This window comes from Mastigoproctus giganteus, chromosome 7 (assembly GCF_048544385.1).
Source record: "Mastigoproctus giganteus isolate SK-2022 chromosome 7, ASM4854438v1, whole genome shotgun sequence".
NCBI lineage: Eukaryota > Metazoa > Arthropoda > Arachnida > Uropygi > Thelyphonidae > Mastigoproctus > Mastigoproctus giganteus.
The window spans coordinates 195223975-195235284 of record NC_143581.1 but is presented as its reverse complement, the minus strand read 5'-3'; the positions used below and the strand labels follow the sequence as shown (position 1 = coordinate 195235284).

Genomic DNA, 11310 nt, shown 5'->3' with positions numbered 1-11310 from the left:
AACATAAAAATTTACACTAACAGTCATTTATTATTGTGGTTTCTTTTGGTAAACAGATTTATATTAAGAAATATCATTGAGCATTCAATGCAAAGAATTATTTTTGGTAGTGAAGTGATGTTTCTGCTGTTTGATGACTTGGGATCAAAAATTAAATATTCTGGCTTAGTTTTATGCATTTCCAAAAGGTTTGTTGAACTTTGAATTTTTAGATGTTGTTCATAATGGTCTCAATGCTACTAAGAAATGGAGTCAACCCTCCAGCAGCCTGTAACACCTTGAGTCTCACTCATCATCACTTTTTTTTTTTTTTTAACAGCTGCAGTTAATTGACTTACAAAGGCATTCCACACATTGAATTATTTTACATTGATGTGTAATGCATAAATGAATTAAACTTATAACAATTATGTTGTTTAAGACACTTCCTTTTATATACCCACTTTCCATAAATGTGCTGCCCTCCAGACAGTTGCAGTCTCAGGATTTTGGGAGGTCTAAAGCAGTGTTCTTGGGAGTAATTAAGCTTTAATTGTCATGTAGCTATTGGCGCACTATGGCCACAGATGCCAATGCACCTAATAAATCCCAAACAAACAAAAAAATAATGTAGCTGTGAAAAAATCTATATTATTTTGATCAAAAAAGGGGGATGTAGCCTCCTCCTTTTGATCAAAATAATGTAATTCCTACCTGGGACTCTTGAAAAAGTAATCAAAAATGATACTTCAAAAATTTTGAATTAATCTTGAGCCATAATTTACCTTGATTTCATTTATTTATATAGTGTGAAGAGTATATAACACAACATTCCCACACTGGCATGAATGTAGAAAAGCTGTGAATAAAATATTTTTTTCTGAAATTGCTTCTCAAAAATGTATGTGAAAAAGTATGTTATAAAAAGACCTGTTTCTTAGTACATTTTTGTTTATAAAATGTACATAATATGATATAAATTTACATTTAAAGTAATTATTATTATATGATCTGAATACTTGGTTTTTTTACCATATTAACAATTATGAGAGTGCTGGATTTATCTGAAATAATAGTGGAATAAGCAATCTAAGATGTCCTATTAATATAATAGATAAACAATAATTTTGATAAAGTGGTTATTTCATAATAGCTGTAGATTGTTTGATATATAGTTCTTATCCAAGAATATTTCTATGTGTCATTTCAGCATAAATTCATTAAAATATTATTAAATGAAACATAATTAACTTTTGTAATTAATTATAATTCTTGTATTGGCTTTTAATTTAATTTAATATGTGTAAAAATGAAAATATTTGTTTTATTCAATTGTAAGACAACTTAAAGCAGTGTTCTTGGAAAAAAAGAATTGTGAAAACATTCACAAATTTGTCTTATGTTGTTTGGTAGATATCCTCAATTGAAATGGCAGAGAACAACAGTAATAATCTTAATTTGAGCCAGTTGTCTAGGGGATTTGCAGGAAAAAGAGGTAGTGTTCCATTAGCTAGAGGAGGCCGGTAAGTTTGAATGAGCAGGGTAACTAGATTAATATTCTTTCTGTTATACAATTTATCATATTTTAATCCTTAACCCGAAGTATTGGTTAGAGAAACCAAGTTGAATTTTTTTATTATTTTTTTATTTGTGATGTTGAACAGGATAACAAACTATGACTGATTTTATATCACAGCTTAAAGTTAGGGTACTACTGAGCCATTTGGTAAGCTATGTGGTGTTATCAATATTGCAAAATATCAGCTATGTTTCTCACCCTTGTACTTTGGGTTAAAGATAATGCTTCACAGTGATTTTCACATGCCAGTAATTTTGAATGGTCTAGATTTGAATCCTGCCAGTTTTTTGTCTTTTGAAAGAAGTTGAATTAGCTGGTCATGGAGTTGTAGTTTTTCTGGTTCTAACAGCCTAAACAATCCAGTTACTATTTTAATATTAGTTACCAGATGGCACACCATACATCCAGTGTGCTCAAAAAAACTTATAGGTTGCATAGCAGCATACTTTATGTACCATTTAGCATATTTGGAATAAAAGGAAGAAAGAAAGAAATAGTTTAAAATTGTTTTTAATGTTATCCTTTATTTAGCATTATAACAGATAGAAATATGAATAATTATTTATTTATTAATTATAACATTGCACCAACAAAGACTGTTGGCATTGTTGGTGCAATGATACAGATAACCAATAATACAGATGCAGCCACAAAACTAAAAGAATGCTGGAGTTGGCATTGGTGCCCTTCCACTAGAAATTTTTTTTGTTACAATTTTCCAATTAGGGGCAAATAGGATACAGTTTTCCAAGAAATTCATTGAAAAATGTTGAGTGAGCAAGCAAATGGCATATTTTGTAAGATTATCTTAAAAAAAAAAGTCATGATTGCAACTGATCTCTCACATTGTGTACTTTGTATGCTGAACAGTGAGGTTTCTGTTTTTTTTTATGTTGTACTTGTCCAATTTTAATAGTCAGTGATACACTCCATGGACAAAACCACACCAAAAAGAATGCTGAAATTCATGTTGGCATTACTTTAATTTTAGGCAGCTGCAGATGCCCATTTTTAGTTGGGAGCAGACACCTAAATGTATCAATGCTTTTAGAGCTAGGTTTAGAACAATTTATCACAGAACCGGATGTACTTAGAATTGCAATCTCTCCTCTGAAATCCTGGTCAAACTGGGAAATGAAATGACTACATCTGATAGTCAAGATTGAGTATTTTAGTGGAAATCATTGGGAAAACAGTTGAAACACTTCACAAATCATTTCCAGATATGGCACATATTACTTTTATGATCCCAAGTGACTTTGCCGAAGTGCCATTCTGGCACAAAAAACGGATGTAGTCAGTATCCCCAACAAAGAGCTTTCTCAGTTGTGTGGCCCAGTACAATATTACATTTTTTGACACTATAACAAACACCAGTGAAGTAGTTAGCTACCCAACAGAATTTTTCAGCTCTCTGAAACTACTATACACTGATGTTCAAAGAAAGTACATCACCTAGGAATTTCACATTTCTAACCCTTTTTTGCGATGGTACGTTGCATTAATAACTAGCATCACAAATAGAAATATAAACAAAAAATATTTATTAATAGTTAAGGCAAGTGCTCTCAAAATATTCCAAAATGAGCATTTGCAACCTTTATACAACAGTTTTGGTAAACATGACAATTATGGCTGAAATGTTATCAGAAGCCCTCAATTTGTTTCAGTTTATCGTTTTAAATGGAAAACAAAATGAAAAGTTCATCAGGTGCAAAGTAATATTTAGTTTAACTGTCTCTAGCCCTGATGACAGCAGCACACTGTCGAGGCATTGACAAGATCAATTTCTGAAGGTAATCAATTCATGGTTCCAAACATGAATTATGGCTTCCTGAAGTTCACTAAGGGTCTTTGATTTCTTTCTGGCAACTGCAAATTCCACATGATGCCAACAGTTCTCTATAGGATTCAGGCCCCGGCTGTTTCCTGGCCAGCTAAGAGTTGTAATGAACCTTTCTTCCAACCAATTTTTCACCTGTAACAAGCGTAAACACATTACCGTCAAACCTCTAATGAAGAAATAAAGCTAAAGTAACTACAGAAGTGCCTATTTACAATTTTTGTCCGATGACAAGGAGCAGAGTCATCCTGAAAGATACAGTTACTTGGCAGGTTGAAATGGTCAGCAGCAATTTGCCTTCCAAAATAGCCAGATATCCGTTCGCATTTACAGAACCTTTTATAAACTGCAGGTGACCTACTCGGCAATACGAAATGCACCCCCATATCATTTGGCTGGTAGGGAATTTCACTGTAGACACCATACAGTCTGGCTGGTATTCTTCACCACATCTATGGCAAATTGTGTCTCCCATCAGAGCCATGCAGATTGAATTTCTTCTCATCTGAGAAAATAACTGACTTTCACTGCTCGGGGGGCCATTTGACATGCTCCTTACACCAAATTAATCAGGCCTTTTTCATTTTTTGTGTGAGGAGGGGCTTCTTCTTAGGACAAGTCCATTTTTGAAGAGGCGTCTTCTGTGTGTTACTGCACTTGCTACCACTCCTGTATATTCTTCCCATTCTCTTTTCAGCTTAAGGCATAAGCTGAAAAGGTTTTTAAGGCATAAGCGCTTCAAAATGCCGTCTTGTTTTTGTGTAGAGATTCGTTTGTGTCTGGTTCCTTTTTTTTTTCCCTATCACCAGAACCAGTATTCTTGAGTTTGGAAAGAAATCTACTCACTGTTGATTTCAAGACACTATAAGCAATATGATGGGAAGACCATCCTTACTTATGTAAAGCAACAATAGCACTCTTCCTTCATGGCATCAACTGCATGTAACTCGCCATCCTGACGAGCAAGGAATGGCTGCAACTCTTGCAGAGCATGCTTATATAGCTGAAAGTAACAGCTGATGCAATATTACATCATCATCTACGCGTGTCAGTCTTATCTGATGCAATCTGTAAGAAATATTGCCCTTATACTTATGTTATTCGGATGAAAATTACAATTTTAAGGGGTGATGCACTTTCTTTGAACACCAGTGTATATCTTCCCCTAAACTAAAGTTCAAGAGATTGGGGTTCCCACCTTGTATTATATGAATATAGATACTCCTCTCCTAACACTCTGCAGTAAACTCTAATGATTGTCAAGAAGCTATATGTCATTGAATCATCATTATTATTAGCCATGTACATCCATTTCCATACACTCTAATCACCTCTCTAATCTGTCATTTCAATTTAAGTGACTCCAGCTCCCTGTTCATCCTCATCCTCCATGGTAGTATGGTTGTTTCACTACTTGTTACTCATTTTAAGATGTCTGGGTTTGATTCCTGTTGACAACTGGAGGAGGTTTCCACGGTCCACTTCAATCGAATTTGTAGTTATCAATTTGAGGAGAAGGTAGAAGGGTTACCCAACCACTTATTTCCAGTTTTTAAGATGACAATATGGAAATCAGCCTCTTAACACAAACTTATACAGACATAGTATACAATGAGTCACTGATGCACTTAAAACCCAACAACAACAGCCCTGTTCACCAAACTTTTGCCATGAGCATCAACAAGGTACAAAGACAAACATTCAAATTATTGGCTTCAACTGCAAAGCTCTTGTTTTTCTCATAGATAACTATATACTAGCTGCTCTACAGTTGATGATAAAAAAATAAGCCCCATATGGCAAAACAGTTAATGTTTCCACTGAAGCTCTACTTTAATAAAATATCATCTGACACTTGTAATAAAATTTGGTATGATAAATTCTTTGCTTTCAGTTTAGGTTTTTAATACACTTAAATGCTTAACTTTCATAACTTATTGGCTTGATCAGTAACTCAAGGTCTGAATCATACCTTTGTAATTCAGAGCTGTATCAGAATTAAAATAAGGTAATCAAACCTTATTTACTGTATCGGAGTTAAAATAAGGTAATTACTGAAAGCTGTACAAAGTGAGATACTATAGCTAGTTTTAGAATATTATTATAGCTGCTTAAAATGTAATCAATGATGTAGGTACTGATATTGAAAGGTTAAGATTCTTGGGCCCTTGATGATTCAAGTGGACCCCTTTTCCTGATGAAGAATGGATATAAGCTATAGTAAATTTAATTGAATTAAAAACAGTAGAGGAAGAAAGGGATCTGTGTGTTATGATATGGGCATATATAAAGTTTTCTGCAGTGTAAAAGGTTACCAGGAAAGCCCATGGTGTCCTATCAATGATTTATTGAACAATATCCTATAGAGATAGGGAGGTCATGGTCCCACTGTATAAGGCAATTGTAAGACTGCATTAGGAATACTTTGTCCAAGCATGGAAGCCTCATCTGAAAAAAGACACTGAGCTCTTGAAAGGATCCAAAGACAGGCAACTGGCATGGTGAGCTCAGTGAAAGGGTAACCATACAAGGAAAGACTCTTATGTGGGTGGCTACAGAGCTTGCCAACTAGGAACCTTAGAGGGGGACCTGACTGAGGTTTATAAGGCTCTGAGAGAGAGGTTAGAAAAATTAATGAAGGTGGTTTCACTCTTATAAAGAATTCCAGAACTAGGAACCATAAATTCAAATTACAGGGGAAGAGGTGTAGATTGTATGAATTTTCTTTTATCTAGTGAGTTTATTACTGGAACAAGTTGCCTCTACAGGTAGTTGAGGCTGATAGTTTAAAAAAATTCAAAGGTAAACTAGATAGTTACCTATGTGAGAAGTGAAGTGCATAATTTGTATTTTCTTATCTGCTTTTTTCAATTTTTATTTTTATTTTTTAATTTTTGGCATAGCAAAAGCCTGTAGTTTCATTACACTGTATGGCTACTACTAAATTACAAATAAAAAATATTTAAAGAAATAGCAAAAGTGGTGTGAATCAGAGTGTGAAGTTTCTCCCAAAGAACTGTTGGTTCCCACACTGTGTAGCATAAGTAGTGCAATGGTTAAATTTATCTTGTCTCTTTGCACCATTTTCAGACATTTAGCACTGTGGCTTATTGTGTTATGCTAAAAATTTCCATCAAGACCATATGGTTTCCTCACTGCTGAGGTACACATTAGCCCTTTGTTTGCTACATGAGGATGTGCTGAAAAGTAATGCCTCTTCATTCAATAACTTCATTGCTAGGTGGTATTCCAGATAGATTCCCCATGTAGCTAATAGTTTCTAGTTAATATGTTGGGTATTGTTGTTCATTAACAAGTTACATGGTTTAAAATGGAAGCATCTTTTAACACACATTTCAAACAGTGTGCAATTATTGAGCTTCTGAATACCAAAAACTTTAGACCTGTCGAAATTCATCAATGTTACTCTACCTGGGGGTGAATCCTGTATTCACCACTGTGATCTGAAAAAAAAAACAAGAGGTGTTCAAAGGGATTTCACTATAAAACATCTCCACGTTTAGAAAAAATTCAGAGTCCAAGCATCAGCTGGAAAAGTGATATTGATTGCTCTTGAGACTTTGTCGGTGTTATCCACACTGAATTTTTGGAAAAACGGACAACAGTCAGTGCAGTACACACACACACACATAAAAAAGTATGGAGAATTATATATAAAAAAAAAAAAAAAATTAAAGCTATGCACCTTAGAGTGAAGAGTGGAAAGCAAGAATGCCAAAAATATGAGGACTGTTCAATAAAGAATTATTATAATTTTTTTTCACAACATACCTTTATTAATCATCCATATTTTGATGATCCTTTTCAAAGTAGTCCCCATTTTATGAAATGCACTTGTTCTAACATTTCTGCCATTAAAAAATGGTGTAAACCATTTTTTGATGTGTGTTTGAGAATTGCCTCCAATGTCTTTACAGTTTCTTCTGACAACTGGAAATGTTTTCCTCGCAGCTCCTTCTTTAACTTTAGAAATAAAAAAATATCATAGGGTGCAAGGTTAGGGCTCTGGGGTGGACGAGGAACACATTTGATAATAATGCTGGCTGAGAGCTCGATGACAGTATGAGCAATTTGAGGTCTTCCATTCTTGTGATGCAGCATCCACCCACCTTCGTGCAGTTATGGTCATGTGTGATGAGTGTGATCCTGAAAAGTATGCAGTACAGTTCTGTAGTAAGGTCTCGTAACAGTCATATGACATAGTACAACATGCTGGTAAACCATTGTCAAACAAAGAGAGATGATCATAACCTTTCCTGAAGAATGAACAACTTTTGATTTTTTCGGTGATGTAGACTTTCAAACAGAGCTTTGTTGCTTACTCTCCAAGTCGAAATGATAAAGCCATGTCCCATCCACTGTTATCAGCTTGTACAGACCCTTGCCATCTTAAGTAGCTATCTGTTGCAGCTCCTGAAAAATCTCCATGCAAACTTGCCATTGCTCATGTGTGAGTAGCCTTAGAACCCAGCGTGCACAAACACATGTTATATACAAATGGTCATGGAGAGTACTGTAAATTACATTCTTCGCCTTTTTCTTCCTATTAATATTCTCAACATCTCTGCCAGCTGCCTTATTTTTATACAACTATCTTCTCTAACAATTACAGAAGCAGTATTTATGGTGATGGCAGTGGTTGGAGTTCCAGGTCTGCCAATTTTGTGGCTGAATCACGTCCATCTGTAAACATTCTAAACCACATGTGAGATATGGAAGCATAGATTTATAAACCTCTTTTAACATTTCGTATGTTTCAGCTGATGTTTTCTTCGGACAGAAACAAAATTTGAGAGCAGCATATTGTTCCTCATATGTCCTCATATCCTCATATGTCCTCCCCATGTCCATTGTTATGTAAGCGAAACTGAACAGGCATGAACTTGACTGATTGTGATAGTCACACCGTACACACAAGCCAACTGAGCAGTTGCTATGTGATACAGCTTGGTTTGGTCTTAAATTTCACAGATCAGCTAGAAATAGCAAGCAGTACAATTGTTCATAGAAAATTATGATTATTCTGAATATATTAGTGCCCAACATAAGAAATAGGCTGGTTAATAATACTGCAAGTAAAAGGTACGAGTCCCTTGAGCTATAACTAATTGTTGTTGTTGTTTAATAAATAATTAAACAAAACCAAAACCAAATAAATGCTCCTAAAAACCAAATAATTATCAATAATTATTTGGTTTTTAGGAGCATTAGAAACTAAGGCCAAATTGCTCTGGGGATATGCGGTGGTCATTCCCTGACCTTTCTGCATCCTCTGGAAAGGTCAGGGAATTTGGTGGTCATGGGCTCGAACTCCGGTCTAATCAAGCATGTGCTACGCACTGCTGCTCCTGCCCACCCGGCTAAGGAGGCGCCTTGCTATAACTAATGAACTCCCCTTCCTCCCCAAAAAAAACAACTAATTAATGAAATTATTGCTGATTAGTAAAAGGATACTGCATGGTATATACCAAGGTTGCCAGTTTGGCCTTTTCATGGCCAAATTCAACATTGTTGGTCTTTTTCAAATATACGTTTGGCCATGAGTTTTCTGTTTTGGCCATTTTTTGGAAATATGTGTTATTTACTTAAATAAGAAAAATGCTACTGCTATGTCAGCAGGTCCAATCTAGAACTCGCTCAAACAGTTGAACAAACAGACTGGCGACCAGCACTGCAGTGTAGCACCACACTTTGTGTGGCTTTATCATTGACACAGTGACTGCCTTGACATGCACATTGCAAGGAGTGCAAGCTTTTTAAAACCTCTGGATAAACCTTTTTTTAAGATGCCAAAGTGGAAGCCATCATACGATTGTGACTGTGAGTACAAAGAAGAATGGGAGGAGTATTCGTGGTTACAGAAAGTGACAAATAATAGTGAGGATGTTAACTGTAAACTCTGTCATTGCAGAGTGGAAAATAAACTCTACAATTTTGCTCAACGTGAAGCTTCTTCTAAGCACAAATCTAACATTACTGGTTTGAATCAAAGTTCTCTAGCATCTTTTGTGACTAAGAAAAATTCAGAATCTGAAGAAAATATCAAACAGCTTAATTTCAGCAAAAATTCAGAAATTAAGTTGGCAGTAGCAGTTACTTGTCATTGTTCAGCAATGGCTATTGATCATTTGAGTGAGGTTATAAAAAATCATGGAAAAGGCAGCATTTTTAGAAGCATAAAATTGTATCGAACTAAGTGCTCGCAGATAATAAAAAATGTGGTAAGTTTAGCATTAGTTACATTTGAAAGAAGATGTGAAAGGAAAGAACTTTGTGCTGCTCATTGATGAATCAATGGATAATGCAATTCAGAAGCACTTGTGTATAGTGGTGAGATTTTTTTCTGAAGATCTAGTTGTCAAAACTGCATTTTTAGGCCTAATGCCCGTATCATCAGCAACAGCACAATCTCTTTGATGCATTAATGATTAAATTGAATGAATATGATATGAATTTAGAAAATTGCATAGGATTTGCAAGTGATGGTGCTGCTTCTATGGTTGTACGTAAAAATTCAGTGTGGATATGAATAAAGGAAGTAGCACCAAATTGTGTGAAAATGAAGTGCATTTGTCATTCTTTGGCATTATGCATTAAACATGCATTTGAATAACTTCCATCCAACCTTGGATTTCTCATGAGTGAGATTCCACTTTGGTTCTCAAATAGTAACTTACATAGAGAAGAATACAAATCTATATTTAAAATATTTAATCCAGAAAATAATTATCAAGCACCCCTACCATTTCAGAAGGCTTCTAAAACTATCATCATCATCAGCCATTTTCAATCCACTGCAGGATGAAGGCCTCTCCAGCAACTTACCAGTTCCTTCTGTTTTGAGCACTGGCCATCCATTTACTACTCAAAAACTCATGAATTTCATCTATCCATCTCCGCCTTTGTCTTCCAAGTTTTCTTCTAGCTCCTCTTGGGTACCATTCTGTTATTTTCTTAGTCCATCTGTCATCATGTCTTCGAGCTATGTGTCCTGCCCAAGACCATTTTAGTTCTTTAGTTTTGATAAGAATGTCCTTTACTTGAGTTTGCTGCCTAATCCATGTGTTTCTCTTCTTATCTAACAGTCTGATTCCCAATATAATTTGTTCCATTCTTCGCTGTGTACTTCTTAGCTTCTCTTCCATTCTTTTGGTGAGTGCCCAAGTTTCACTTCCATAAGTCATGGTGGGGAGTATACATTGATTCATTATTTTACGTTTCAGACAAACTGGGATATTGCTCTTCAGTATGTGACTATATTTCCTGAATGCTATCCATCCAAAATTTATTCTTCTCTTGACTTCCAGCCATTTATCATTATTACAGCTAATAACTTGTCCCAGATAAGTATATGACTCCACCTTTTCAATTACTGCTCCTTCAATCATTATTTCCCTTTCCGTGGCATACTTGTTCATCATTACTTTTGTTTTAGCCATATTCATCTTTAGTCCAAAATCCTTACTAACTGTGCATAACTGATTAAGATTTTCCTCTAATTCTTTGGGATCGTGGCTTATGACCACAATGTCATCTGCAAATCGTAAATGGTTTAGGTACTCTCCGTTCACATCGACTCCTTTCTGCGACCAGTCTAATCTTCTGAAAGCTTCCTCAAGGGCAGCAGTAAACAGCTTCGGAGATATTGTGTCTCCTTGTCGAACTCCTTTCTCGATTTTAAATTTGCTACTGTCTTTGTCTAGTCTAATAAAGGATGTAGCACTCTCATATATTTTCTTCAAAATCATAATATGTGGAGTATCTATGCCTTGTCTTTCCAGTGCCCGAAACATTGCCTTATGCTGTATGGAGTCAAATGCCTTTTCATAATCCACAAATGCCAGGCATAATGGTGTTTTATATTCATTTGCTTTCTCCATTAGCTGTG

The 11310-nt window shown here is 35.3% G+C and overlaps 1 protein-coding gene across 1 annotated transcript in view; it reads left to right on the top strand.

Moving 5' to 3' along the window:
* The first annotated feature begins 1396 nt into the window (after positions 1–1396).
* The window catches only part of Polr3D (RNA polymerase III subunit C53), a 65791-nt gene continuing 55877 nt past the window's right edge, over positions 1397–11310 (top strand). Inside the window, exon 1 of the mRNA XM_090377328.1 lies at positions 1397–1502. Within this exon, the coding sequence (XP_090233454.1) occupies positions 1408–1502 (95 nt within the window). The 5' untranslated portion in view covers positions 1397–1407. The remainder of the gene's footprint in view (positions 1503–11310) is intronic.